Here is a 13,315-nt window from a genome sequence, read left to right as displayed (position 1 = left end):
TTTTTGAATGCTATTTGGCCCCTTGCAAAGTTGTTAAAGGAGGTTCATTGGGTTTATCTCACAATATTTTTCTTACTATATTATTACACAGCCTCTACTTCTCATTTCTAGTAACAAGCAAATTAAAAAAAAAGTATTTCATTTCGTTTCAGCAAAGAATCACATGCTGAAATTTGAGCAAACATATTCTACTCTGTAGGGTACCTATACATCATTTACCCATTCTTCTTCAAAATGCAGTCCTATTTGTCTTCAAATGCTCATGTACTGTACTGTACAGATTATTATTCTGTCTGATAGTTTCTGAACTGTATAAGATGGATTTTCAGAAACTGTTTCTTTTAACAGGTTCTTGAACTGACATCATCTCTGAGGCTGAAATTTTTGTGCTTAGCCTTCTTAAACCTCCTTCGAACTGTTCATCAGAAACAGCACTTTGCCCATATACAGCACAAATTTTACAAACAGTCCGACTAGCCTTTTTTAAAAATAAAACAGCATGACATAATGAACATGATTTTTGGGGCTCTCTAGTCTTAGCACTGTACTAAAACAAAAATTATGCCACAACACTTGCTACAATTATGCAACATAAGCAGAAAAGTCCATGCCTACACATTTGCTTCAATAAAGGTCACTTCATATTTAGTAGTATCAAAATAACTATAAGAAAACACATTTTGATTTGAAAAATGGTAGAACTTTTGGGAAGACCCAATCATATATCATACATAATAATGTATCTACTCAATGTTCTCTATGCAAAAGAGAACATTGAATTCGCTTTGCCTAAACTTACCTCTTGATGCAGAAGAGCTTTGCTTCAACATAGTGATTTGGCACAGATCTGAGAGTATGCACTCTTTAAAACTTTATACTATTACATCTAGTTATGATAAACTGCATGCAGAGGATTTTTGGGAACGGCATCTCACTATCTGAGCCAGATAACATAACGATCAGCATAAACATGCATATGTAATTCGGATTAATTTTTTTCCTGTAAAATACATGAATACATATAACCCACCCAGGAAAATATTGTTATGCAGATATATGAATTTACTGTATGTATTTTAAATTTTAAAGTACATTTAAGAAATTGGATTTTAAATTTAAGAACTGATGCAGAAATTGTGAAGCTTGAAGAGCAAAGAAGATGTTGTTGCAGCACTTCGAGTTGATTAATACTCCAACTGAATTTGTTTAAATGCTATGATTGCATACCAACCAGAGACAACATGAGATCAGAAAATGCTTAGAGGCTACCCACTTGGTGAAAATATAATCTATTGTAACTGCATCCTAAAATTATCATTAGCATTTTACAGGTATTTATTCTCCATTCAACTGATGATACTAACCTATTAAGTAGCTTGACCATTTACTGTTGATTTTTGAGATGAATAAGTTACTTAACAAAACATTAAGACAAACACAGTTACAAAGAGAACAAGATGAGGACTATCTGCCCAAGAAGGAAGGCTTTTATAATATTTCCTTATGTGACACATTTAACTCACACAAAATAATTCTACTGAAATCCATTAATCATTGTCACTGCTAGTGTTTAAGTCCATCAAATAGCAAACTTTGTCAATGCGAACAACACAGGTTTATTTTTGCAATGCAATTTCTTACAAATCAGCAACATGCATGAATGCAATAATCATGTAACAGTACAAATGATAATACATACCAATTACAGCAAAGAATTAATAAACCAAATAATAATAAAAACTGTCCATGCATGGAATATTGCATAAATCTTTTAAATATCTAGCACAAAATACTGCAAAATTTCTTTAAAAACATTATTATCCTCCACATAAGCTCCGGTACAAGACAACAATTATGCCAAATACTTACTTTACTCTTTGAAGGTTGAATACACATAAAATTTACCTTTTAAAGTCTGTTTATTATAATTACACCATTTCAAAGTTGTATTGCATTACTATCATATTACACAGAAAAGGACCGAGAACAAACATATCATAGGATTTTCTCTGACTAAAATAATAGAACTGTTTCAGAGCATACAGTTTATATAGGAATAACTCTATTAATTAGAAATTAATAGATGAGGAAACATTTTTCACAATGTAGTGCTTGGCACAACTTTCATTTCTAGATTATAGAAGTTGCTTTTAATAAGTTCTATCTACAGCTCCAACACTTAGGATTATGATAGAAAAAGCACATAAATTTGGTTTTATGACATCCAACCAAATGATAGCTGGCATGCTTTTTATATTAAAAGTTGTCCAACACATTACCTGAAAAGTGGGTTTTTCATAAAAATCGTCCATTCCTTGAGGGTCTTCAGAAACAAAACATTAACTATATCTTGCATGCAAAAAGCAATATTTTTGTGCATATAAAATAGGTATATTAACATACTAAAATAATTATTTAGAAAAGCTTGTATTCCTTTTGATTGCACATTTCTTTAATCCAATGAACTATTGTCTATTCTGATCATTCCCATTTTCAGTATCTTTTCTTCTTGTACATAATGAACTGTCTAATCTTACTTCAATTTTGTTTCAATACTTAATGGTTCTTTCTTAATATTTTAATAAACATTTTAAGAAGATCAGCTATAATTGCATACTGCCATTCATTCACATGAAAATAATGTCACACAAGCAACTACTTAACCTTTTAACTGTCATGCTCGAAACACTGGTATTCAAAAATGCCATGCCCAAGAATCACTCAGGGTAATTTTTTTTTTAGTGTGTTGTATTGTTATACCCATATTTGAAATTACATTGAAATGTGTCTGGCATTTTTAGTGTGTTGTATTGTTATGTATCATGGGAAGTTTATTTCGGCTTAAATTCAACAGATGCAGCACTTCACTGAAGGTTTCAAAGGATAGAGGTTTATGTTCAAAGTGCACAGCAATTTTTTTGATTGCGCAGCAAACATTTCATTTTTGCAATAAAAAAATTCACAATTTATGCACCCAAATCATCAAAATAACTTGACATTTAAAGGGTTAACAATAGAGAAGTATGAAAAACCAGACAAATTTTTTTAGCACTGTATTCATTTTGTAGTTAACTTGAAATAACTACTACAAAGTCAATTACTTATAAATGGAACTTCCAGATTGAAATAAAGTCTTATTCTGATGAAACATAATTTTTTATTTTGATTTCAATACCTGGAATTATAATAAACTTACATGCAAATATTGTAAACTGTAGTTACATAAACAACAACAATAAATAATCATCACATGCACGCACACAGCACTAGACAGTTATGAAATACTGCACTGTTTTTTTATTTATAAACATGGTTCTATGGAGTCAGTGTTTTTAACAATTCAAGCTACCCAAAGATGTAATCAACCTATGAGAGGTACTAAAAAATGGCATTCTTCCAATGCTTTCAAAAGAAGTGAGGAGCACTGGAATGAGTATATAAATTCCAACAGATGCTACTTGAAAGAAAACTACATAACAGTTTCTCACATTTCAAACAAATCTGATCTATGAGATCTGGGAACTTTCTGAACACAGTGTTCTTGTCATAAGATGTTCTGGATTGCATAGATTTTTCAAATATTAATTTAGATATAATTATCTTAAATGATGCAAAGAGATAAAATGGTACTCAAGATTACTAAAAAAATTTTAGAATGATTTTTTTAAGAAATGAGAATAATAAAATCTTAACACTCAAATCTTCATTGTAATAATGAACATAACTTGGAAAAATGCGGTATCCAACGTGGAACTGTTAAAAACTGCATCTATTTTATTGGTAGAAAAATTAGCATTAATATTTTCAACAAAAAATAATTAATTATATTTTATGAGGATTTCATCAACTTATGAATTCAATGCGCATGCATATTTTGCAGAAACTATTATTACAGTTTCAGCAGTTAAAACAATTTAAGACATTCACAGAAAAACCAAATTCAACATTGCTTAGCGAATCATTATATGAAAAATCCATCTTTTATTTTATGGATGCCAGACACATTTCAATGTAATTTTCTACCAAAATTCCATACTTTTTTTTTTTTTTTTTTTAAATTGATCTTACTGACTATATATTGTTTCATGACAGCAATTACGCCCTGAATTAAAATTAAGGTTATTAAACTAGCAGAGAGCAAAGAATTAAAAATTTTCACAAAATACGTATGTGAATAAAATATTTAACAAATCATGTAGAATACATCCATAATTAATAATCAGAAATAACCAAAAAAACTACCTTGAATGCAATTTCTTCATTCTCGTCAATCTCCGGTGGAACATGAAAGGGAGTCGGCGAGGGACAAGGAGAAGGGTTGAGAAACCACTCAGAGCGTGTCCGCATTCGGGCCGTCTGCCTTTCATGGACCTGTGGCAGAAAGGATAAAGACTTTGTGCTCTCTGCATATCGATTAACGGCTTTCAGCTCATCTGGATCAAGTCCCAAAAAACACATAGGAGAAGCAGCCTGGCAAAGTGAGTGGGGCTTAGATTAACGCCACAGGAGGCCAAAATTTTAATAAGCAAAAGCTAAACGCAGAATGATAAAAAAGTTCCAGAACTCTAAATTAAAAAAAAAAAAAAAAAAGTGTGTTGTGACCAAAAAAACTCTACTACATACTATTGCTACTTACACATAATTCACGGATACGTCAAGCTCATAATATGCACTTATGTTATATTGTCAATTAAATTATTACTCTACAGGATAAACAACCTACATAAGCAAACACATACTAAAATTAAGAGAAACACAGCAATCTAGCTGTATGCCATTCTTTAGATAGGCCATCCAGAAATGTTCCCAACACTGAAGAAACCAGTGGAAAAGATACATGACAAGAAGTCTATTCTGTAGTATTTCAGATGTCTAAATGAGGAGCTACACTTTTCCTGAACAAAGGCTGGATATTTTTTTTAAATGGGACCTTGTAAGCTGCATATATTAATAAATTAAATACTGTTGATATTTTTTAACTAATAAAAAACAGCAAAAACTTGTTAAAGGTAACTCTGAGATTTTTTGTTCATCAACTCCTATATTTATGAATTATTTGTGAAAATTAGCTGTGCAGATATTTAAAGGACTATTGATTTTAAAAATCCAAATCATATTAATTTGAAAGGGGCTGAAATATTTGTTTAAATCAAATCATCTATGCTTAGATGTGGGGAAGAAGAGATGGGCTGCATAAATATTTTGCCCTCTGTAATATGGATGTGATCTCAAACTAAAATTATTTCCTCAAAGTTGCCATAATACTTATAAGACCTGTAAACAATATTATTAGCACCAAAGGTACTATTAGTCTCGAAATGCACATTAGTCAGCCACCTTCGTGTCTGAATCACTTTTTAGATTGATGGCACCAAATGTTATCACGATGTATTATTTAAAAACAACATTAAATGATGAATGATCTGTATGGATATATGTATGTTCATTGCACTGTGAACAAATGATGGCACCTAGAACCCCCAAATTTTTAATACTTGTAGTCATCCACCAGAACATAGAAACTTCAGAGTCAGAATTTTAATTTGTTTTTGATTCATTTCATATTTGTAGATATTTAATGATTTTTTTAACAAATTCAGAAATTTAAAAACAAGAAGAGGTAACAATGTTCAAAATAAAACATTTTCCTCATCACTACACCAGACTGTTGCAATTTAGCAAAATATATAATATTTATCTTCCAATTTTAATCCACAAATTCAACAATCTGAAAGCAATGTGTTGTCACTGCCTCAAACAGAATATCTCCATGCACCAGCAAATTGCCATTTAATAAAGGATAACATATTTAACATTCTGTTACTGAATAGCAAACCACGTGATTGAAAAGCAAAAATGCAATTCTTAATAATAAATTTTTACTGTTAAATCCAACTGATTTAATGAAAATGCATCTAAATTAATGAGATGCATAAAAAGAAATATTAAATATTTGTTGGAATGGTTAAAATTACTATACATTTTTTTCTTTTTTATGATAATGCCTTTAAACGGATGACTACTTGAGAGGCTAGTTTTCAAAGAAATAATATAGTGAATGTAAAAGGTATGGCAACCCATAACACTTTATTGGTAATTCTAAAAATATGTCATTTTCAAATATTTTGTGATTTTGCTCTTGAATTTTATGAGAGCGAAGAAAGTAATGTGTAATAATAATAATAAACAAAGTGTGTTAGCAGGCCTGAATTCAACAGTAGATTGGTAACCTGCAATATTCAGCAAAAGTATAAAAAACCTTAACTAATCTTTTGGTGCGATGTTAAAATCTGAATCCTTTCAGATTTTCTTTCTTTTTAGTCATAAATAATTTTAACCGAAGTTTTTGAATTAAGAGTTCTGAAACTTTATGATCATTCTGCAGTAATTAATAGAGGGATAGGAAATTTAATATGTTAGTCATATGTCTGAAGACTTGCGCATCTTACTAGACGAAAACATATCAGTTATATAGTAAAATTTGCCCTTTAGGGGCAACATTTCACACTTACAAAATGAAGTACATCAACTATTATTTCAAAACTCAAAGAAAGAACAGGAGTAACTGAGAAAAAAGTAAGAGTTGGTTAATATTATTATCATTCAATAATTTTTATCAAACATAAGAATTTATTCACAAAAAGTAAAGTTAAAAATATGAAAACAAGTTTACTATTTTTAATACAGGTTTTTGGAGAAAAATGACACTACAGCTCTAAGCAATGACTTACATTTTTTTTTTTTTTTGAAAGATCAAATAAAATTACAGAGGACCCTACAACAGTTAAAAATTTTATTTTTGAATAATTAGGCAACAGTTTTTATTGCCTAATTAAAATGCATATGCATATTGTTATTGTGCTAAGAATAATATGCATTTTTTAGAGTACTTGTAAAATGTCCAATATTTTTTTATTTTAATTTTACAAATACTTGTAAAATTAAAATAAAAAAAACTCCCCTTATCAAAGAATAGTTAATGTTAAAATATATTTTTTATAAAATTCGTTAATCTTATTATACATGTATTTAAAATTTAAAATTTAATAATTTATGACTGATAAAATCAGGAAGTTGCAAAAAACTGAATTCTGAATTCGTGAGAATGACAAAAGAGGGTAACTTCTGCTAAAGGTTTGAGAAAAACCTGCTCTAGAAAAATAATATATTAATGCTAAAAACAGAGCTGACTGTTTTTAGCATTAATTTCAAAAATTTTTCAAAAATCAAATTGATTTCCCATTTTAAAAATCATGTAAACTAACTTTTAATAAAAATTTGACATAAAGTTAACAATTCAGAATATTAATGTCATACAAATAAATGTATGCAAATATGCAAATTTTTGAGCAATTTCATTAAAAATGTGGAAATTATAAATTTTTAAATTAATCAGATGTTAATTTATGTTTATGCTTTACATTCTTTCACAAGGTTTCTCAACACTGCTTAAAATAATTTTTTAATTTTCTTTCCAGGGGGGGGGTCAATTCTGAAAAGGTCCACATGATTATTTTTCTTCACCAACAATTGAAAGTTCAGTAGATCAACAAGCCATTTTGACCCAGACAATCACTTTTCACTTAAACCACAAAGTATTAACATACACTAGCCAACACTGAAAATGCAACACCAAGAAGGAGTGGGGAGAAAGGGATGAAACTCGGTTAACAGAGAGAGGCAGCAATGAACAATAAGTGTTATTTATTTTGAAGTGATTATGCATAATACATAGCAAGAACAGCATCAGCTCAGTAGTTTGTAGGACCACAATGGACAGCAATACACGAAGTAACATGCCTAGGTACAGAATCAATGAGACAAGGGATGGTGTCATGAGGAATGGCTCTCCGTGCCCTATGAACCATTTGTCCCAGTTCGTCTTCTGAATGCGGCAATGACATGGTTTGCAAATGTCATCCAATCACATCCCAAATATGTTTGATTGGAAAGAACGGAGGGCAGGCAAATATCTGTACACCTTGCAGAGCACATTGGATGATGTGAACAGTGTGCGGTCGAACGTTATTCTGCTGATAAAGGGCATTGGGCACTCTCTGAACTTTAAGTGTCACTGGCTGTGACTCATCATCAACATATCATGTAGGGCTCTCACAGTGCCCCAAGTACAAAATATCTGATGTGTACACCACGGCTTCCTTGTACAAAATATTAAATTATCTGAATCTAAAGTATCTAAATGAAGTAAGTATCTTAACAAAAGTTTAAATTAACAGATGAGGAACTGCTAATAAAAAGAGAATGGTTCATGGAATATAAAAAATTTTCACAAGCTATCCAGCTATTCAATAAATTATCCCTAAAATTTTCAGTATTAGGGCCTAGAGATTTTCTAATCCAAAAATCTCCCATGCATTTGTTTTTAATGAGAAAAAATACTTCAGGCTTTACATCAAGTTCAAGAATATTCTACATCCTAACTATCATAATCACAACCATGAAATTAAATACACTTTTAACAGTGAATTCAAAGAAGCAAACTTAAAAACAAGTTTAATTAAATTTTCAATATTAGGTAGTTCTGTTTCCCATCTACTTTAAGCCTCAATACTCCAGCCCAAAGTTTACAATATCAATTTTGTTTGTTTGTTTTCACATAAGAAAAATGCTATCTATTTGATAGTGTTTCACTTCTTGGAGTAATAAAAATTTTTCATTTGAAACAATATTTGCCAAATTATTTGCCCATTTTATCAAACTAATGAAAAGCAGTTGTTTCACAACACAGATCACGATTGATGCCATTAAATTTCAAAAATTTGATTCTTAAAGGATAGTTTTTTTTTTATGGGAGGGGTAGCTTATTATCAGCCTATTGCACATGCCTCTTTCAAAAGACATTTAAACACCTATTTTAATGGATTAACCTTTTTAGAATTCTTAAAATGTTTTCAGTCTCTGCACCAATAAAATTAATCATGCACATTTATCTCAGATTATCATACATTATTTTCCATATGATGACACAAAACTTTACACACAGAACCACACAGACAAAATATCTAGCTATTTGAATATTTTTATTTATTTATTTATTTTTTTTTATTTATTATTTATTTTTTTTTAAAGTCCAAAGGGGCAATTTGCCCTGAAGGACTATTAATTTCATTTTGGCATTTTGTGTTGAAAACTTTAAAAGGCTTTATCACTTTTCATATCATTGCCACCATATATTATCACCCTGTCTTATATTTAAAGAAATTTAATAACAAAAAATCTGCATAAATGTATGTATGCTTCTCACACTGTGATAAAACAATGGTACCTACAGCAATCAAAATTTGAATAATGTAATCTTCTGAAGAATATGGGCATGTGGAAGCCCTAATTTGAAGTTGAAATTTGTTTTATTATCGATTTCAGATTTTGCAGCACTTCAATGAATTTCTTATTAAAAAACTAAACGCTATACTGTATGAAAAAAAAAAAAAAAAAAAAAAAAAAAAAAAAATTATCTCCAGCGCGTGAGACTCTTTATCGGAAACTTTAAAGATATGCTCAATTTAAAATTAATTTGTGATATTGCTGTTGAACTGAATTTTATAGTTTGAGTACGTATAAAATCTGAAACCTTTCAGATTTTTTTATATTACTTGTTTTCTTTGTTTCTTTTTCTTTTTGTGAAGCTAATTTCTTGATTTAATTAATAACTAATCTTTTGCAATATTTTATGATGCTCCTGAGAAGAGGCCGCCGCATTTTCTCCTTTTAAAACATTATATAATATATACTTTAAATAAAAGCTTATTGCATAAAAACCGTTTTTTAATTGTATTTTATTAAATTTTTTAAAAAAAAGTCAATTACATGCTATTGATGAAATTTTTGGTCATTACTAAATCACAAGGAATAAATTATTAAAAAAAGTTAATGAAATAAGAAAAAATAACTGAACGTCATTCATGGATGTAATAGCAATGCTACAATTAGAATTTTACTCGAAACTAAAATGAAAAAATACTACTAATTCATCATGAAGTGTGCCAAGATGGCAAACTCTGAAGCAATTTTTCTGCCTCCCCCCCCAAAAAAAAAGCTTTTTTCTTCCAGCAGCTTCAGACTGAAACACATTTTTTTAAAAATGTAAAAACTAGATTAATTAAAATTCTTTAATTACTCTTATTTTAAAATAGGGCAAAAAAAGTTTGTTTTAAAATCCATGAAAATTTCAAAACATTATATCCAATACATTCTAGATGTTAAATTTTTTAAATCAAACATCAAATAGTCTAAAATATCAGGTAATTAAAAAAAATTGCCAAATATTCAGAAATTAAGATTTAATTTTCATACATTTTATTGAAAAGATTTTTTTCCCATCTATTTTTGATGGTGCAAACAGAAAAATTCTGATATATTTACTCATTAAACTACAATAGGTTTGAAAAATAATTAAAAAAAAACAAAACAAAACAAAACAAAACAAAAAACAAATTAAATCAAATTTTGAAAAAAAAAAATCCTTTCACCACAATCCATTGCCCGCCCAACAGTTTATGTACAAAATTTGAACTTGATAGTTTATCAGGAAGTAAATTAAATATTTATGACAGAATCTCAACCATAGTGAAATACCATGAGAGACTAAAAGCTTATAAAAAGAAGTAAGATGATACACAAAGAACAAATAGAAGTGCACAGGTCCTATTATGAAAGATGAAAGAAGTAAACATTTTTGTTGAGAACGATTTACATAGCTACAAAAGAAGTAGATCTAAAACAAATTTATTAAAAAAAAATGTTTTTGAAAACATCATTAATTTCTTATTCATTATAGTTCACGCACAGCACTTCAAATTTTTCATTGTCCCACACAAAGCTCATTCTCAATCATACTAAATAATGATTCCATCAATCAAATATTAAAAAAATTCATAATTAAAAAAAATATTCTTGACAGTTAGTACAAGGTAGGGACAAGAAGAAAGAATTAGCAGGGGATTAATTATCATTTTAATGACAAAAATTAAAAGCTGCAGTTAAAGCAAAATGGATTTTATAAAAAAATACTGATTTTTCAATTATTCTGCATTGATAATTTAATGTAAAAGAAATTACCAATGTTTACATTTAAATTAAAAAATCTGATGTGTACACCACATGACTTCCTTGTACGGAATATTAAATTATACGCATTTTTTCTTGCATTTTATTTAAACTTATTAGATTGAATTAAACCTACTTCGCCAACAGCGCATAAACCACAATATAATGTGGTTTATGACAAAATGCATTCTTTAAAATTCACTTTGTTTACCATAGCGACACTCTGGTGCTAGGTTTACTTAACAATATTATATGTCATTCATATTATAACTCAGAATGCACAAAATGTATAGCATTTAGAGAATTATCTAATCGTTGCCACATGTTCTATTCAAATACTATAATAAAGCTAGAACGATGTATAAAAGAAATTAAGCAAACAAACAAACAAAAAAAAAAAAAAAAAAAAAAAAAACAGAAACAGTTTTCCACAGACGATTGACTATTTCTCATTTAATTAATTCAGTTCTCACTCCGCGAGAAGGCAAAAATACATAAAAACTCAAAATATCTATATTAAAAATTACGAAGTAAATCTCAAACGCTTATTTCCCCGAAAAAATTCCAGAAAGAATTAAGCATGATTTAATTTACAATAATAAATGAATGTGTTATCTTTGTTGTTGCGAAGCTAAGTTTCTCTAGATTGGCAACAAATCCACTAGTCTCCTGTTTCAAATGTAAACATCAATGGCTGCCATTAAAAACAGGCTTAGCGGCAATTAAACAACTTTAAAATTGCTGATAATTCTAAAAATATTGCACACAGATTTACTAAAGGCATAAAATCCTTAACCGGAAGATAAAAACAACATAATTCAATCATTTTTTAAAGCAAAAAATGTACAATTTACCAACATATAAGAGTAAAGAAACTGAGATCACTGAGTCGGGTAATAGAGTGGATATATATATAAATATATTTATATACGTTTGGTGCGGCCGATTGCAACCAAAATACGAGGTGCACATCTACCTGTTATAGCAGTCCTATATACAAAATTTCAACGTTCTGAGGCTACTCGTTTTTGAGATATGCGAGATACGTACGTACGTACATACGTTCGTACAGATGCCACGAAAAATTCTCTTCAGAATTAATTTTAAAGCAGTTTTATAATTTTTTTGAAGGAAAAGAGTATTTTATTCTGTCCTTATGTACAGATATGACACAAAAACATCGTTAAATTGCATTCGATAGCGGTCAAAATGGATATTTTCGTTGAAATATGCTGCCTGAAACTTTTCGCGATTACAATACTTCCTTTTTACTTTGTACAACGAAGTAAAAATACACATTCTTAAGAAGGCAGTGTTCTTAATTATTTTTTACATAAATTCAACAAAAGAAACGAAAGGAATTATTTTATTCTAATATTTTTGGACATTTTAATAAGTTGCAAAAAAAAAAAAAAAAAAAAAAAAAAAATATTAAAAAATAAGAGTTGCAAAAAAACTATTAAAAAATAAGAAATCAAAATAAAAACATGAATTTTTAACTGTCTTATTATTTAGTATTTGTGCGCATCCTAAATGAAATGAATTTAATGAAACACACAAATTTTAAATGTCTGATTTTGAGTGTTCAGCAAAATAAATTACAGGGGTGATTGGAATTTTGCTGCACATAAAAACAAAGTTGCAGTAACTTTTTTCATTAATTCATTGCTACCTATTTATGCATATTATTTTACTTGAACAATACAAAATTTTCTGCATATGTAACCTTTATTAAGAAAATCCTGCCTATATTTAATTTTTGAATAATGAAAAGATATTTTTACTTCCTTAAGTTCTTAATTTATATTTTTGCCTTCCATGAGAAATTAAAGTTCTAATGATGATAGTTGCCCCTATAAAAAACAAATGTCACCAGAAGGTAACATAAAGTAACTTAGAAGGAAAAGCAATAACAAACAATGAGTTAAAATCTCTTTTAATAACTTTATACCCTTTAGTTAAATAATTAGAACCGCTGTATTCAAAAGGTAATTTGAGAAAATATTTTCTGTTTGATCATATCATTCAGTTTGTCTAGTTGAGGGAAGCACACTTTTGAATCAATAGTGAAATTGTTAACTTCAGCTATCAAAATATATGATGCTAATACATTTAGAATGAAGTTGGCAGGCTAAAAATGCAACTATTGCCTCTGATGGTAATTACTTTCCAAACAACCCATTATTAATAACAAAAGTTGGTTAAAAATTATTATGCTAAAGACTAACTTTACCTCAATTTTTGTTTC

At 29.0% G+C, this 13,315-nt stretch overlaps 1 protein-coding gene across 7 annotated transcripts in view; it reads right to left on the bottom strand.

The window, feature by feature from the left end:
• Positions 1–13,315, bottom strand: part of RhoGAP71E (Rho GTPase activating protein at 71E) — a 164,546-nt gene that overhangs the window by 21,026 nt on the left and 130,205 nt on the right. For 6 of the 7 annotated variants that reach the window (XM_085820141.1, XM_085820146.1, XM_085820145.1 and 3 more), the window contains one exon: positions 4,243–4,470. In XM_085820141.1, coding sequence (XP_085676267.1) covers positions 4,243–4,470 — 228 coding nt within the window. The remainder of the gene's footprint in view (positions 1–4,242; positions 4,471–13,315) is intronic. The other variant, XM_085820147.1, reaches the window with a different exon arrangement.

This window comes from Stegodyphus dumicola, chromosome 7 (assembly GCF_044657685.1).
Source record: "Stegodyphus dumicola isolate Sdum_Otavi_A_Nest chromosome 7, ASM4465768v1".
NCBI classification, from domain to species: Eukaryota; Metazoa; Arthropoda; class Arachnida; order Araneae; family Eresidae; genus Stegodyphus; species Stegodyphus dumicola.
This window is presented reverse-complemented; position numbering and strand designations above follow the sequence as displayed.